Source organism: Balaenoptera borealis (genome assembly GCF_965194805.1).
Source record: "Balaenoptera borealis genome assembly, chromosome: 7".
NCBI classification, from domain to species: Eukaryota; Metazoa; Chordata; class Mammalia; order Artiodactyla; family Balaenopteridae; genus Balaenoptera; species Balaenoptera borealis.
This window is the reverse complement of record NC_138864.1, coordinates 73,858,862-73,877,654: the sequence shown is the minus strand read 5'-3', so window position 1 is coordinate 73,877,654 and position 18,793 is coordinate 73,858,862. Positions and strand designations below refer to the sequence as shown.

General features: G+C 32.5%; 1 protein-coding gene across 7 annotated transcripts in view; it reads right to left on the bottom strand.

The window, feature by feature from the left end:
• The window catches only part of KRIT1 (KRIT1 ankyrin repeat containing), a 46,501-nt gene that overhangs the window by 10,344 nt on the left and 17,364 nt on the right, over positions 1–18,793 (bottom strand). For 5 of the 7 annotated variants that reach the window (XM_082398328.1, XM_082398324.1, XM_082398330.1 and 2 more), the window contains 8 exons: positions 17,233–17,389; positions 16,130–16,237; positions 13,841–13,997; positions 12,903–13,054; positions 7,723–7,889; positions 6,997–7,084; positions 6,297–6,503; positions 1,160–1,276 (listed from right to left, as the gene is read on the bottom strand). In XM_082398328.1, coding sequence (XP_082254454.1) covers positions 1,160–1,276; positions 6,297–6,503; positions 6,997–7,084; positions 7,723–7,889; positions 12,903–13,054; positions 13,841–13,997; positions 16,130–16,237; positions 17,233–17,389 — 1,153 coding nt within the window. Of the gene's footprint in view, positions 1–346; positions 840–1,159; positions 1,277–6,296; positions 6,504–6,996; positions 7,085–7,722; positions 7,890–12,902; positions 13,055–13,840; positions 13,998–16,129; positions 16,238–17,232; positions 17,390–18,793 lie in introns of those variants that run through there. The other 2 variants (XM_082398326.1, XM_082398327.1) reach the window with 1 other exon arrangement.

Below are 18,793 nucleotides of genomic sequence, written 5' to 3'. Positions count from 1 at the left end.
GTATGTATGTGCTTATGTGCCAGGCAGTTTTGTGTAATTTACTTAACTTTAATAATACAAATTCATTATTAGGTCTGGAATTATTTCAACAGAAAATTAAGTAAAACTTAAGAAAAAATTCCCAGGTCCTGCTATTTCCAAGAGAGTGAATGAACTTGTCTAGAACTTGTCCCTGAAATCCTTGTTTTTAAGAGGCACTCAGGTAATTATGATGCTGGGTGTTCAGGAACTATAATACTTTGAGAAATACTAGCTTATACCAAATAAACATTTTAACTAAGTCTTTTAAAAACACATTGAGAAATGTTCAGAGATTACAAAAAAAATTTTAAGTGACAGTGTTACATATGCTTTAAGTAGAAAACACATTTTCTTTATTCAAATCATGTGACTTTCTGTACATTTTGAAATGACACACAAAGTCATAGCAAAGCTATATTTTAATTTCATCATATTCCACTCTAAATTCTGTACCACTTACCAAAAATAACTTTTTATAAAGCTTACTGTTTTGTCTAATATTATACAGACCATCAATCTACACATTTTTGTGTGTTTCTCCTAAAAATTAGATTAGCTTATTATGATATTATATAAAACTAATTGGTATATTACACACCAAACATAAGTACAGATTCTGTACAATGTAATAGTATACATATATATTACAAGAGACTAAATGCCTTGTTAAAAGTAATAGTTTAAGAAATCTTTCATGGAAAAAATCTGTATCACAAAATGTGGTGGCTTAAGTATCAGTTGCTTTCCTCTCATGAATTTCTTTCGGTGGGCATTAACTGTCCATTTAGCTTCATTAGTAGTTTTACCACAAGGCCGGCCTACAAAGTAAAATATATGTTGACAGTAAATTTGAAACATGTAAGAATGTGTAAATGACATACATGGCAGTGGACAGACAGTTCTCTATGTATTTGAAAAGGAATTTTTCATTGTTATAAGACTGCAATAAATTATTCAGATAAGTTTCTGGCTTTGCTTAGGAAAGGCCTGCCTTTTTACCTTGGTCTTAAATATGTTAATTTCATGTTAGAGGTTTTCCTTAAAGTAAAATGGACTGTCATTTTTTAAAAAAGAAATAGCTTTATTAATACGGTAGAGTTTATTACCAGAAGTCCAGAATAACTGATTAGGTACTTACCTGTTTTGTATGTACTATAAAGCTCATTTTATATTCCATACTATGGATCTGAAAACATGTATCAGCATCTCCCAACTGCCACATAAAACAACCATACTTAAGACTGATGAGTAAAGCCTGCAACATAATTAGAAATCATTATATTGAAATATTTATTAAAAACAACACCCATCTTCTCTTACTATCTACACCTATCTGGACAGGTCTAAACACAATGGTTTTGAAAGTTAGAATAAAACTTGTTCAGAGTGCCCACACTAACGTCACACAGCCTGCAGTACAGAGCCACATATATGGTAGACTCTTAGAAGACTGCCTTGAGCAATGATATTCTTCTAATCAGAATGACAAAATTTTTTAAAGATGCCCATTCTGTGCTATGTATTTGTATATGTGTACACATACAGAAAGGAGTATTATTCAGCCATGAGAAATAAGGAAATCCTATCATTTGCAACAACATGGATGGAACTGGAGGGCATTATGCTAAGTGAAATAATCCAAAGAAAGACAAATACCATAGGATACCACTTATATGTGGAATCTAAAAAAGCCAAACTCACAGAAACAGGAAGTAAAATGGTGGTTACCAGGGGCTGGTGGGTGGGGGAAATTAAGGAGATGTCGGTCAAAGTAGTACAAACTTTCAGTTATAAGTTCTGGGGATCTAATGTGGGGCATGATGATTATAGTTAGCAATACTGTACTATATGCTTGAAAGTTGCTAAGAGAGTAGATCTTAAATGTTCTCACCAGAAAAAAGAAACTGTAATTATGCAATGTGATAGAGGTGTTGGCTAATGCTATGGCGGTAACCATTTTGAAACAGTTAAGTGTGTCAAATCAACATATTGTACACCTTAAACTTACCCAATGATGGGGGGAATAAAAAAGATGCCCATTCTATCAGTGGCTTTCAAATAAATTAAGTGTACTGCAAGTTTTTACTTTCTGCATCTTAAAAACAATTCCTTTTACTATTGATATATTTAGTACCTTTTGAATATTCATATAGTACTTTCAGATCTGAAATTTATGTAATAGGGTAACATGTTGATTTAGGCAATTTCATATCACTGAAAATAAGTACACTGATATATTTATTGTAAATATAAGCATTATTTTAAAAATTAATAATATATCCTTCATATATTCAACAGAACTATTTAAAACCAATTACAGTACCCTATTCCTACATGTTGTAACATAATGGTATATTTAAATAGGAATCCAATATATTCTTTGGATTATTTAAAAAACAATTATCTCCTAGTAGTAACTTACATTTTCTTACCCTAAAAATATATTCTTTGTATACACATATACAAAGAAAGTGTTCATGCCATTCTTTAAAATAAGTATGTTGAGAAACATTACCTCTCTATGACTAGCAGTTCTTAACATAATGATTGTAAATAATAAACTAAGGATATGCCAGAAAGGTAACAGTTTAGGGCATTCTGAAAGTGAGGTTCTGTAAGTGAAACGTAATATAATTAATTTACATGAGTGTATACCATTTATAATGGGAAAATAATAACATCTTGCTTAAAAATAGCTATACTTATAAAATGTAACTTATAGACAGGATCTGCTAAAATAGCTATTTACCAAAGTACACAATGAAACACTGAGTCAAGATATCATAAAACCTTAAACTGTCTACTTTTGGATCAGTGACTTGAAACTTGTTTAATCAAGAGACAGGAAACTGTCCGTTTAATATGTCCTCAAAACAGTTTAATATACAGAAAAAAAAAATACATCTGTGGTATAGCAACTCCTCAATTACATGAAGGTCAAATGACCAACAAAAGCACTGAAGCCATAAGTTAAAAATAAAGGTTTTGTTTTTAAAGGACAGTGTGCAGGGAGAAAGGAATTCTTGAGAAATCCACAATAATGAAAACGGCTGAATGGAGTTGAAGAGCCCACATGGCTGTTTTCAGAGACCAGTCTGCTCCAGAAGGAAAAAGTAGCTCTCATTAGGAGGTAAAACCTACAAAGGGGAAGGTGCTTAGTGAAGGAAGTCAAAAAGTAAGAGAAATGACAGGGATAGTTGAGAGCAGAAAAGGGAAACCATGTAAGTCAGAAGTAGACATAGCCAACCAGGACACACAGGAGAAATAGTGATGTTGACTGACAAGTGACCATGAACAATGGCACTATATGGGTATTTAAAGAACCAGTTTTATTTCAGAAGTGCATTATGGTCTACATAAATTGACATCAGCAAAGGGTAATCTATTGCCTGGATGTAGCAGTGGTATTAAGGTTGAAGATATATCAACAAGTACAGGTCAGTTATGAAGACTGTAATGCTTTCACTATAGTAAAACATTGAACTGTAACACTGCATTTACCTATTTGATATTGCCTACATTTTATGTAAGTAGACAGATAGGTCTCTGATGAATATATGAAACTGGCTGAGCTGTATTTTCTAAGGGGCAACTTTCATTATTCCAAACAATAACAAAATATAGAAGGCAGAAGTAATTGAGATTAAAAAAAAATACAGCTGTATTCTATGGCTTTTCCTGAGATTTAATCTCTGAGGCTAATGTATCCCATATGTAGAGTTTTAAATGCAAATGAAAGTATTTTTGCAGATGAAGATGTTTATTTAAGCAAGCTTGTCATATTCAACCCTAGCAGATTTGGTCAATCTAAGACAACTGAGGACAAGCTGATTGTTCCTATCTTTGATCGTTTGAAAATGTAATTATCTTAGAGCTTTTATAGGTGCCATAAATTTATCAGTAGCTTACAGAACACAAGGTAATGATTATGTGGACAGAAAACATTGTTACCCTTGGTTTCAATCACCTTTTTATATGCCCAATGACAGCATTTCTATTTATATTTCTAGAAAAAGCAGATTCTTAATAACACTATCATCCTCTGCCTGCTACTGCTATCTCACTTACTCAATTCCTGGACCAGAATATTATTCATAATATGAAATGTTATATTACTGAAACATCATTTGAATACTATATAAAACTTTTCATTGTTGCCTAAATTTGGAATGCTCCCAAAAGTCAAACATAAAATATAGTTTAGAGAAAAGGCTCAGTGTTATGCCCACAGTATCACCATCCAGTTCAATGAAGAAGAATTTGCAGATATTTGTATAAAATGCTCTGAAATAGCAGAGGAAAAATTTCTTGAAATGACAAGGGGATTTTCTCCTTCATTTCCTTAGTACAACAGGAATAGAAAAAGTAGTTACACACTAATAAGAAGCAGCTTATTTTGTATGAGTAAAATAGTCTAAATAGAAAATGATAAGCAAATGACTCCAAAGCAAGCAGATATCAGAGACTTCAAAAAATCAAGTTCCAAGTCAGTCACTGCCCTATGTCCCGCATATTCTTTATCTCCATTCACAGGCATATCTAACAGTATGGGAAAATAACTGTTGCCCATAATGATGATCCTGAGTTATCAGGAAATAACTGAACTACAATTGGGATACTTTCAGAAGGTATGTGATTACATAATAAAGACCTATAAAAATTATGAAAAAAGTTAGGTTTACGATGAAATTCCCTAATCTAAAATGCCTTTAAAAAATGTGTAAGCTTAGTTATTTAAACTGATTTGTAAAATAGTCTATTCATGATATATCTGAATGAACAAAATAGACTTTTATCTGCTTCCTATTACTAACTAGAAAGCTGTTTATCCTGTGAAATGTGTTAAATATGCTAAAATTGATAACCCCATATTTATATTATCATGACTTTGATTAGAAAAAGGAGCACAATACAGTAATAAGCCTCTGATTGAAAAGCTCTGAAGTAGGGGCGGCCAGATCAAGATGGTGGAATAGAAAACCTCTGAACAGTTCTAACAGGTATTCACAGTCCCATCCACACTTCATCTTGCCCCCCAAAATGTTCTTATAACTAATTCTAATTTGCAAAATGAACCACTTGTGTCAGATATTATATTTCCTTTTTTAAATCTGTATTTTTTTCATTTAAATCTAATTGATTTTTAGAATAGGTAATACATTCACAGTTAAAAAAAATTTTTTTAAGTTGCAAAATGCTATATAATGAAAAGTCTCCCTTCTACTCTTATTCTCAGTTACATGGTTCCCCCTGCCAAAGGCTTTAAGAGACATTTTATGCATACAAAAGCAATACGTATTTATGCACATATACTATTCACTTCCCCCCATTTTTTGAGGTATAATTGACATATAACATTATATTCGTTTCAGGTATACAACATAATGATTCAATATTTATATATATTGCAAAATGATCACCACAATAAGTATCGTTAACATCTATCACCATACATAGTTACAAATTTCTTTTTCTTGTGATGAGGAATTTTAAGATCTATTCTTAGCAACTTTCAAATATGCAATACAGTATTATTAACTATGGTCACCAGGCTCTATACTACATCCCCATGACTTATTTATTTTACAGCTGGAAGTTTGTACCTTTTGACCCCCTTTACCCATTTTGCCCATCTCCCAACTCCCTGCCTTTGGCAACCACCAGTCTGTTCTTTGTATCTATGAGCTTGTTTTTTTTTTAAAAAAAGATTCCACATATAAGTGAGATCATATGGTATTTATCTTTGTCTGACTTATTTCACTTAGCATAATGCCCTCAAGGTCCATCCATATTGTTGCAAATGAAAGACTTATTCTTTTTAATGGCCGAATAATATTCCATTGTATATATTTACATATTTTCTTTAGCCATTCATCCACTGATGGACACTTAAGTTGTTTATCTTGGCCACTGTAAATAATGTTTCAATGAACAGGGATGTGCATGTATCTTTTTGTGTTAGTGTTTCTGTTTTCTTCGGATAAACACCCATTTCCACCCATTTTTACATGAATGGTAGCATATTACATATGGTTCAGCACCAAATATATCTTAGAGATCATTCTACAGAAAAATATTCTTCATTCTTTTATATGGCTGCAAGGTATTTCAATGTTACAATTAATATGTTAACTCCCTATTGATAATCATTTCGTTTTCACCCCCCTATCCTTTGCTATTATGAATGAATGAAATTGTTCATGTAGGCTAGTACTGTTATTTTAGATATTACATAATGTGACTGGTCAAAAACAGCTGAAAAGATGAAAATCTACCTTAGTTTCCATATTGAGAAGATGAAGTCCTTTTATATTCACACCTACATACACAGGGATGACTTTATGATTACTGGGGCTTGCCTTTGTAAATATCTGTCCTATGAAAAAAGCTGCTCCATATGTAGGAATTTCCCAACAATTCTGTAAGAACATGCGCTGTAGGTGATGCATTTCTTTACTGACACCTTCACTTGTACTAAGATTCTAAAAACAAAGTAAAATAAACAGATGTGAAAGGAGAATGTACCTTTGATAATCCAAACAGGTCAACTAAACAGTTTCTAAAATCAAGGCTACCCCAAAGACAAATAAAATTGTGTGACATTATCCCAAAGGCAGTTTTTCTTTTGAGATCTTATATTTAAAAAAAAAGAAATATCAAGGTCTAAAAATAATGTTTATCTATTCTATTACATTTTTAAGTGCCTCATGGATAGAGATAGTGTATTATCTCATGTTTTTTTAATCTCTAGCACTTACCACAGTATCCAGCATACAGACGGTATTCAGTAAAAGATTCTACATTATTAAAAATAAAACTATTTTGCTACTTTTCCTTTCAGGCATGTGAACTGTAAGATCCTTATTTAATTTCAAGAATAAAATGTAATGTACCTATGTTTAAAACATATTAATAATACTAACAAAATTTCAACTAGGCTATAAAATGTCTTTTTATTTCTATTTAACAGCTTACCTTGTATTCATGAAGTATTCGGTTTGTCCAGTGAGGTGCCTTACTTTTCAATTTGGTAATAGGTACAATGGATTTTAGATTTTCTTCACTGTAAGCAAATACGCCAACATCTTTTAAATAAATCATCTTTAGTAGCTAAGGTAATATAATCATTTACATGTAAATGGCTTTAAATAATATGATTTTTGAGCTGAAAAATATTATATTGTAACATATCAGAGAACTCTCAACATTTTAAGCAAAAAGTCACGATCCTAATATTGCTCAACTTAGAGAAATGTTTCTTCTTTCAGTAGCCACAAAATATTTTTGAATATTGAAAACTACAATAAACAAACTTTAGATACGCTAAAACCTCAATGTTTTCTCTCAACATGAAACATGAACTAGTTTTTGTGGTGCTATACTGAAATGCATCTGCCTTGTAACATTTTTTCTACTAATCCAAGTCAGGTTTTAGTGAACTTATTTAAACATACAGTAAAGATAAAGCTAACAAATATAAGGCATATCAAACTACACTCAAATATAAGAAAAAGAACTTTGGAGACAGTGTAACTTAAAGAATGCTTTACTATGTTTTTTTTTTTTCTCATTCCATGCCTTATATTATTTAATTCCAAACCAACGTCTAAATAGTTCTTAGTAACGTAATATTTCTAAATTTTCTTGGTTAAACTGAACCTTGGGTATAGCACAAGACCATGAATTGTATTAAATACTTACTTTAGGAAACCTTGCTTGTGTTTCTTACTCTCATAATTTCCATAAACTATCTGCAACAGTAGACTTGCCAATGTTATCAGTTTAGCATCAGGAGCTGTATAAAAGCCCTTCAATAAATTATATCTGGCTTCATCAAAGAGAATAAGAATAGCTAATGGATCTTCAATCTTAAAAGAAAAAGTATAATTTGGTTATTAGGCCACAATTTCCTGTTATAAATGTACAGCTTGCCACTATCTAATATGAAAAAGCAAAAGCTATGTAATTTCATATAAATAAGCTGTTATTGCTTTAAAGCAGAGGTTGACAATTTTTTTCTATTAAAGCTCAGACAGTAATATTTTAAGCTTTGTGAGTCAGATAGTCTGTTAGAATGACTCAACTCTGCTATTGTAGCACAAAAGCAGCTATAGACAATACATCTACAAATGTTGGAGTTCTACTAAAACTTTTTATATTGATTCTGAAATTTGAATTTCATGAAATGTTCACATGACATGAAATATTATTCTTTTGAAATTTTTTTCAACCATTAATAGCTTGCAGGATATACAAAAATAGGCAACAGGTCAGATACAGCAATAGGCCATAGGTTGCTAACCTCTGATTCACAGTTCAATAAAATTATCATCAGTTTATGGATATGAGTGTATATAACTTCTAGTACAATTTTACTTAAATTCTTTATATTCCTCAAACATTATTCTACAATCTGTGCTTCACACAATATAGTAGTGAACCTCAAAGAAGATAAAAGGAAGTGTTAATTCCCAGAAGGACACATGAAGTTTGAAAAAAGCTTAACATTTTTGATTTGACTAAAAAATATTCAGTACTTTGCACTTTCAAATAACACTAAAGGAGAGCATACTTTTTTTAAGTTTTGAAAACTTTAAAGTTTCACTTTATCTGATAAGATTAACAAACATTGAAAAATGCCAGCCTACAGAATACATTTTTACTTAGAAATAATCACCAATTACAGATATTCTGAATGAATAGTTAGTGTGTTTCCAAATATGATTCAAAATGACCCAAATTCCTTATGGTAAAAGAAATTTTGTCATACTAACTAAAATAATACCTTATAATACTCCATATATTGATAATATTAAAAAAACTGAAACAGAATTTCATGGGGAAAAAAAGATAAGGGGATTGCTCTAGATTAAAGGAGACTTAAAGAGACAGTAATCAAATGCAAAGCATGAACGTTGACTAGCTCCTTCAGTTGGGAGTTATAAGAGACTGAAAAATTGGGGGGAAATCTGAATATGGGTCTGATATTAGATGTTATTATGGAAATATTAATTTTATTAGGTTGAAAGTGGTACTACACTATGTAGGTACATCCTTGTTCTTAGAAGATGCATGTTAAAATATTTAGGGATTAAGTGCCAGGATGTCTGCAACTCAATTTTAAATGGTTCACAATGAAAAGAGAGGAAAGATGAAGCAAATGTAGCAAAATGTTAACAATTAGTGAATTTCATGAATGGTATATGGTATGAAGTTTATTACTTTTTCAACTTTCCTATGGGTTTTTAATTTCTCAAAATAATTGTTGGGAAAAAATGAAAGAAAACATTTTTCTAATAAAAATTAACTTAGTGAATTTGAAGAGTTTGAGTAGAGAATAGTTATAATTCCTAATAGTGTGTTCAGTGACTATTAGTCAACAATTGTTCTTTTTAAATGAAAGCAGGCTCTTTTCATCCTAAAAGAATAATCCTAACCAAAAAAATGCAATTCTATTTTTCAGGTGGTAAAAATAGGAATTTTTCAATTACACAATGAGTGAAAGAACGCAACCACTTTATCAGATGATCGTGATATTGATTCACCTTAAGTACTCACTAAGCCTTGCTTCTTTTCACTTGAGCCTACTTTATATTATTTGTAATATAATATGCAATTAATTAATATCCAAGTATTATCATTATTGCTCTTCCTCTACCAGCCAACTTTAAAAATATTACTTAGGGAGAAAGAAGACAGGCTGAATATATTTAGATTACTTGCAAATTTCACACATCTACTACATTTTAAGAACTGCTAACAAAGTTTGCCATTTTAACTATTTTTAACTGTAGAATTTAGTGGCATTAATTACATTCACAGTGTTGTGAACCATCACCACTATTTCCATATTTTCATCGCCCAAACAGAAACTCTGTAATCATTAAGTCCTCATTCTCTCCCCCCATCACACCTATGGTAACCACTAATATACTTTCCATTTATGATATCTATTCTAGATATTTATTTAAGATAAGTAGAATCAAACAGTATTTGTCCTTTTGTGTATGGCTTATTTCACCTAGCATGTTTTCAAGGTTCATCCATGTTATGACATGTATCAAAACTTCATTCCTTTTTATGGCTGAATAATATTCCATTTTTTTAATCCATTTATCTGTTGATGAACACTTAGCTTGTGTCCACCTTTTTGGTTATTATGAATAATGCTGTTAAGAATGCTGGAATACAAGTATCTGTTTGAGTTCTTGTTTTCTTTAGGTATATACCTAGGAGTGGAATTGCTGGGTCAAATGGTAATGCTATGTTTAGTTTTTGGAAGAACCACTCGACTATTTTCCACAGCAGCTGCACCATTTTACACTCCTACCTACAACATACAAGGGTTCCAATTTCTCTATGTCCTCATCAAAACTCAACATCTTCTTTTATAAATTATTATTATTACAACCATCCTAGTAGGTGTGAAGTGGTTTCTCATTGTGTTTTGATTTGTATTTCCTTAATGACTAATAATGCTGAGCGTCTTCACATGTGCTTGTTGGCCACTTGTATATCTTTACTGGAGAAATGTTATTTAAGTCCTTTACCCAATTTAATTGGGTTGTCTTTTTGTTGTTGAGTTGTAGGAGTTCTTTTTATATTCTGGATAGTAAACACTTACCAGATTTATGATCTGCAAGTATTTTCTTGCATTCTCTAGCTTGTCTTTCTTGATAATGTCCTTTGATTTACAAATGCTTTTAATTTTGATGAAGTCCCATTTATCTATTTTTTCTTTTGTTACTCATGTTTTTGGTGTCATATCTAAAACTCCAAGGCCAAATCTAAGGTCATGAAGATTACCTGTGTATTTTGTTCTAAGAGTTTTATGGTTTTGGCTTTTATATTTAGGTTATTGATACACTGAGTTAATTTCTGATGCGGTATGAGATCAGGGTCTAATTTTATACTTTTTGCATATGAATTTCCAGATGTCCCAGCATCATCTGTTGAAGAGGCTATGCTTTCTTCATTGGATGCATTTGGCATCCTTATCAAAAAGCAGTTGGCATGGACATATGGGGTTACTTCAGGACTCTCAATTCTATTCCACTGGTCTATGTCTATCCTGATACCAGTACCACATTGTTTGGATTATTGTAGCTTTGTACTAAGAAATTAGGAAATGTGAATCCCACAACTTTATTCTTCTTTTTCAAGAATGTTTTGGCTATTCAAGGCCCTTTGCAATGAATTTGGGGATTGCCTTTCCCATTTCTGCAAAAATGTCTGTTAGGGAACTCTGTTGAATTGGTAGATCACTTTGCTTGTATTGATGTCTTAACAATATTAAGTCTTCTTATCCTTGAACGTGGGATGTCTTTCTAGTTACTTATGTCTTCTTTAATTTCTTTCAGCAATGTTTTTGTAGTTTTCAGTGTACAAGTTTTGCAGCTCTCTAGTTAAATTTATTCCTAGGTATTTTATTCTTTTAGAAGTTATTTTAATGGAGTTTTTAGTTTCCTTTTTTTTTTTGTGGAGTGTCTGTGGCTGGTTATAGAAACAACTGATTTTCGTGTGTTGAGCCTGTACCCTACAAGTTTGCTGAATCCAGTTATTAGCCCTAGTAGCTTTTATGTAGATTCTTTGGAATTTCCTATATACAGGATAATGTCATTTGTGATCAACAGAGACAGTTTTACTTTTTCCTTTCCAATCTGGATGCCTTTCTTTTTTTTTCTTTTCTTTCTTTCCTTTTTTTTGGGGGGTGGTGGTGGGGGGAGTGTGGCTCATTGCTTTGGTTAGAACTTCTAGTTCTATGTTAAATAGCAGTGGTGAAAGCAGGTATCCTTGTCTTGTTCCTGATCTTAGGAGGAGTTTTCAGTCTTTCACCACTGAGTATGTTAACTATGGGTTTTTCATAAATGCCATTTATTATACTGAGGAAGTTCCCGTCTATCCTAGTTTTCTGAGAGTTTTACCATGAAAGGCTACTGGATTTTGTCAAATGCCTTTTCTACCTTTAGTTTGATAACAGAAGAGGGACAATATGAATAGTCAGGCATAAAACATCTACCAAGTTTGGACAAGGTCATTGAAATTTTCATGTGCTGAAATTTATTTAACCTTGTCTAATATTTTCTTGAATAAAGAATCAGGAAATTGTGTATTTTTTCTTCACCAAATTTATGAGACCCTGGAACTTTTCTTTCCCCCCCTGGTTTTCACAGCTACCAATGTATTTAGATTATCACCTAGTTTAACTTGTAACATCTCCCTTAGGTTTCTTCCTTGTCCAGTCATCCCTCAGATGACATTATTTCACTTCTCCTCTAAAATTTACAGTAATTCAAATCCAAACGTACTTGTTTGGGACAGACCTTTTTTTAATCAAATGTAAATTCCATCCTCATTTTTTACTATCTGTATAGTTCTCTGTTGAGTCAAAAGCAGCTATTTACCGACAGTTGAGAATAACTTTTTAATGTCCCCTTTGTAAATATAATCTTCTCTATCCAGAATGTTTTTTCTGTTCTCCCCCTACACCAATGCATCTCTTTCCTCCTCTGAAGTTTACACAACTGATTAGCCCTTTATTAAGTTTATCTGACACTGTACTCCCTTTCTAACTACTCTAAAATTTTTTTCTACTCTAAAATCTTTCTCCCATCTGGTTGGTAATTCTCTTTAGGATGGATTCTCTATTTCTTTTGTATTCTAAGACAATGGAGGTGGGGAAATGGAAAAACCAACCAGGGGCTTTGTAAGCAGAGTGACTCAAACTCTACCACTTACAACAGGGATGTAAGGATTGAACAGAAAAACAGAAAAAAAACCTCCTGTAAAGGAAGAGCACAATTTTTGCCTCTAGTGCTTAAAACAGGAACTCAGTAGATTCTGAACATTTAAATGACTGTAAAACAGATTTCTGAGCAAACCTTTTTCTCAACTTCCAAAGGAAGTCTCACATCTCTTCTTAGGAAAAGCTGCGGTGTCTCCCTTTGGGGATCCAAATTAGTCAATTCAGCAAGTATTTCTGGCCAGTCACGAACATGTTGCAATGGTTTATGATAAGGCTTGAGTTGAAGGCCTGAAAAACATCTTTCCTTTTATAAATGATAATGTAAAAATAAACCAATTATATCAACACATAGAAACTTTTTATCAAACTCTCTGTACCTAAGTACTGAACACAGACAAATTAAAGGTCTAAATTTAAAACAATATTGACTTTAATCAACATTACTACCCAATTTGAGGTTAGCTGTTTATTAAGAATATAAGAATTATGAGACTAAATCTGAAAATGAATAAAATTTATCAAATATATTTAAGATCCTTAATTCCATGATAGCCTATTTAATGAGAAAATCAGTAGAATTTGGTGTTTAAAAAAATACAATTAAATCACTAGATAACCAATCACAACCACCTCAATGAAATCCCTTATGTATCTGCAATACTTTGAGAGACAAATCTATAATGACATTGGGCTGAGTTTAAATAGCAAAGATCTGATAGAAAACCCATATACAGAAAAAGAAAATCTGTATTATTCTGAGATGAGGTGAGCACTGAAAATGAAGGCAAGTTGGATGAGCACTACGTTTAACAGCATTCAAATCAAATTCATTGCCAAAGAAAAAATGTTTTGGTTTTTATCATTTCAAACATTGTATGAACAAAGAGGGGCCAGGAGGAAGCAGAGGCTTATCTGTTTCAGCAGTTTGAACATAAACAATCTGTATAAAAGAGAAGAACGCTGTATCATTTGAGAATTTAAAAGTCAATAATAATTGATGCTATACTTAAGTTTACCAACCCACTCTCAAAAAGGAATAATCAGGTTTATACAACAGAATAACAAGTTTCTTACTGAGATTTTCTGAACAGATCCAAATAGTGAAATATTGCTGTGTTTCTTGAGAGAGACGCATTCCTTCCATTATCTGCTGCACTGTGGTATTATTTCCGTGCTTCAGTTCAACAGAACGGTATGATCCATCCATTCTGTATATTCGAACTTTTTCATACTGGGACAAAGAATGATAATAAATTATGCAACCTGGTTATAAATTATACATCCCAATACAACAAAATGCTTTAATTTCAACTTCATCTGCTTAAAAACTACTTCAAGTGAGAATGTTCTGGCAATATTTTATTTATTTATTTTTGCCTTGCCGTGTGGCTTGCGGGACCTTACTTCACCAACTAGGGATCGAACCTGTGCCCCCTGCAGTGGAAGCACAGAGTCCTAACCACTGGACCTTCTAGCAATATTTTAAAAAATTTTTCTTTCATTATTTATATTTTCTAACATGTTTTCCTCTGAATATTCCATGGTCAAATAAGTTTGAGAAACTAAGGCAAATGGGTTTTTAAAAAATATTCAACTTCAAAATCTTCTGAAAGGATATTTTAAAGCCATTAATGTACAATGTAAATATCAAATGGGGGATATAGACTTGGTTAACTAAATCTGGTGTTAGTCAAGTACCTCGTGAGTTTAGTGGGCCACAAATTAGAATGTAGAAATGTGTACCAGCAATAATTTGTCCTAAGAGGAATCTGTGATAGAAGACTTTGCAGATAAAAGTTATGAAACAATGGACCTTGAGCCAGTTTCTTTCCTCCTGTTCAGAAAATCCCAGAGAGAAATGATATTCTCAATACATTTTTAATGTTATAGGAAGTAACTGATGCCACCAAACAACTTCCAGGACAGTTCATTTTAGATAAAAGTACCTAATTCCTTTTATCTTATACATTCAGATATAAAAATTATATGAGAAATAAAAATGTGGTTTTTTACAAAATAAATTTATTTAGTTATTCATTTTTGGCTGCGTTGGGTCTTTGTTGCTACACACGGGCTTTCTCTAGTTGCGGCAAGAGGGGGTTACTCTTCATTGCAGTGCATGGGCTTCAGTAGTTGCGGCTCGCGGGGTCTAGAGCACAGGCTCAGTAGCTGTGGTGTATGGGCTTAGTTGCTCCACAGCATGTGGGATCTTCCTGGATCAGGGCTCAAACCCGTGTCCCCTGCATTGGCAGGCAGATTCTTAACCACTGTGCCACCAGGGAAGTCCCTAAAAATGTGTTTTAACTATACAAATAGAAGACAAATTGCAACGAAGTATAACATAAGGGTGCCTATACTGCTTATCTATTTCCTTGCTTTTGTCCTGTACTCAGGGAATAGTGTTTTGACAAAAATGTGTATGAATGTGTGTAATTTTCCTTAAAGGCAGAGATCATGTACTGAATAAATAAAGAATATGTATTCTTTATCACATCACTTTCAGCATTTTATGGTGTTAAATTTACAGAAATACTCAACAAATACTCATTGCCTACTTAATAGAAATGTCTGGAAAGGCTCAAACATATGGGTTATACCTGTTGGTATAAAACTTATATCCTTTATCAGTTGGTATAAATCCTTTTATCTGGTTTGCAAGTTTCCAAACAATTTTTAAACTGATAACAGTTTTATCGTCACTATAACTTTCAGGCATAACTGAGTGTTTTCTAATTGTTAATTCTTCTCTATTTTAATGTCACTGCTAATTATTTTGTACATAAGTAGGTGGAAAGGCCAGGTTGAATTGGCAGAATAAAAGACTTAGAAATCTCCTATTTTAACCCATTCACTATCTTGAGGAGGAAAATGAATCTGTAGATGACAACTTGCCGAAACTAAATTACCAAATGATGTGTAATATTATTATTGGGTTGGCCAAAAAGTTTGTTCAGGTTTTTCATACGTTATGAGAAAACCCAAACGAACTTTTTGGCCAAACCAATATTTACAAATATAATATATTACTTAGAAGGCCTAAGTAGAGAGAGATGCTTTAATGAATAGGTTAAAATTTGTAATCAGCATATCAAGTATACAAATTACACTGGAAATCAGATTAATTTTAAGTGATTGAAAGATTTATTTATGCAGTTTTATTTTGATATGCAAGAATAAATGTTCAAATATTAGGGATGATAACAAATTTAATACCTATGAAGTCTAACCATGAGGTTTTATAAAAGCAGGAAAGAAGCCATCCATACATTTATATCCTTCCACTCTTGCCACAGATCCTCAAATTACTTATCAATTTAAATACAATGCTTGGCTCTAACTAGTATTTATGAAGATAATTCTTACTGGTTTGTTAATGGCTTCCTTCAACAATTTTGCAGCTTCTTCCCAATTATTTTGTTTGTTTTCTTCACAAATATTTAAAGGAGATCTTCCTTGTTGGTCTGTTATGTGCTAGAAATGTGGGGGGAAAAGAAAAGGTTAAAGATAAAAGGCATTACAAATGTACAAATAAGGGAAAATATCAAAGTTTCATTAAAAAACTACTGTCAAGTGTTAAGTACATATTAAGCAAACTCAGTGCATGCTATACTTAAAATAAACATGAACTGCCAAAGATGAAAGACTCAAAGCACTAATCAATGTGATTATTGTTTTTCAAAAGTTCTGATTACAGCAACAACAAAGGTTTTGTTAAAGCTTTTATTTTTAAATCTATTTATTTTATTTATTTATTTTTGGCTGCGTTGGGGCTGCGTTGGGTCTTCGTTGCTGCGCGTGGGCTTTCTCTAGCTGCGGCCAGTGGGGGCTACTCTTCATTGTGGTGCGCAGGCTTCTCATTGCAGTGGCTTTTCTTGTTGCAGAGCACGGGCTCTAGGCACGTGGGCTCAGTAGCTGTGGCTCGCGGGCTCTAGAGCGCAGGCTCAGTAGCTGTGGTGAACAGGCTTAGCTGCTCCGTGGCATGTGGGACCTTCCTAGACCAGGGCTCGAACCCACGTCCCCTGCATTGGCAGGTGGATTCTTAACCACTGCGCCAACAGGGAAGCCCCAAAATACTTGTTAATACAAATCCCAAAATATCCTTTTCCTTCTTAAAGATATTTTTGAGAAAATACAATATAAAATGAAAAGAGGTTAAATTTTATGTACATTCTGTAGATGCATGGCGGTGATGGTTCTAAAACAATGTAAATGTACTTAATGCCAATGTACATCTAAAAATGGCTAAAATGGTAAATTTTATGTGAGACATATTTTACTATAATCTAAAAAATTATGTACAAAAGCAAAGTGTATACATAAATATTACTTATTCTATATAGTAAGTGAAATTTGTTTCTATTTTTCAGCTGACCTCTCAAGTGTATAACTTAACATTTTAGTGTCACTACTTGTTATTCACTGTTTGATCATTAAAAAAAAAAAAAAAAGCCTGGAAAATAACTTACTCTGTCAACTTCTGGATGGTTTAGGAGAATCTGTACTATTTCAGCATGTCCTCCTCCAGCAGCAAAATGAAGAGGAGAACTAAGTTGTCCATTTAAAAGGTTTGGATTGCACTTTCCTTTCTCTAACAATATGCGAGTGGCTTCAACTTTTCCATACCTATAAAAAAATAAAACACCTAAAAAGTCATCTGAAATGTTTGAAAAATCCAAATTTTAGACAATATCTCAAAGAAATCTAAGATTTTTCTAGGGCAGAGAACAAGGAATGAAGACACTGATGTAATGTTTTCAGTGCTTAGGGATTTCTTATGAATTACTCTGATTCAGTTCAACTGTTTCTATTTCTCATCAACTGGGAGAAAATATAATCTCAAATACAAGATAGAGCAGATGATAGAGAATCACTATCACACAAAACACAAAAATTATAAATTAGGGAGATAAAATTTTTAGTCAAAATTATTTTCAGAAGCAGAAAGTAACCCATAAATTTAATAATGCTTTTTACCCAGCCCTGCCTTTGATTTACAAAATAGGCCCAAAGACGTAATTCTCCACATAGCTGCTGTATGAGGCAATGTGGGAGACACAAAGATATGTTAAGATGAATGGTCTCTACTCTGGTAAAGGCTTATAATGTAATCAGAGAGGAAACCAAAAACATGAGATAAATTACATAACGCTGTAAAATTTAAGTAACAGTTGAGGAGAACAATCAAAAAATATGTATCTGTCAAATCATAATAGTATATAATTAATGCTTTAAAAAATGTTGGAAAAGGAAGATTAAGATTTCAGTCTCAGTTCTGAAAAGTGTTCTGATAGAAGAATAATTTGAACTGGATTTTAAATAGGAAGAAGCTGAAGAGATGCTGAAGAGAAGTAAATATTCTAGATAGTGGGAAAAAGAGTAAGCAGAGTACAAAGAATGTGCGAGATATAGTGAGTCCACCATTTGGTTACAAAGACGTATATAAGGTCGCAATCTAATGCAATGGTGGAAAGGTAATTCATTTTTTGGAAATAAATGGGTAGAAGGGGAAAGGAAATTTGCTTTTAAATATGGTGCATTTGAGGGGAAAATAGCACATCTTTAGAACTAACACGATTTACTGTCAACTTTCTTCCCCTTCACATACCCTATGGTTTTCCTACGCCCTAAACCTGCTAATTGTATCCTAGCCTTCTTATTCATATGACTGTTTGCTCATGTTCTTAGCTATTCTTGAGATGTCCTTTTCCCCCCTCCTGACTTTGTTTAGGTTAAGTTCTATTATTTCTCTGAAACAGTTTAAAATCTACCTCCTCTATATTCCCATTACATTTTACCATTTCAGTTTTACTTTTTAATCTCATTTTATCTACTTTCATCCTTGTATATATACATTTCTATAAGCCTGGAAGCTCCTTGAAGGTTATGTCTTTGCATTCTCCAAACTGCCTTATGTATAATAAAAAAAATGAGTGACTAAATTGTTCAGTTGGCAATTGAAAATGCAGACTTGGTACTCAGGAGGAAGGCAAAGGCTTGAGATATCTAAGAATATGCAAATTCATCCAA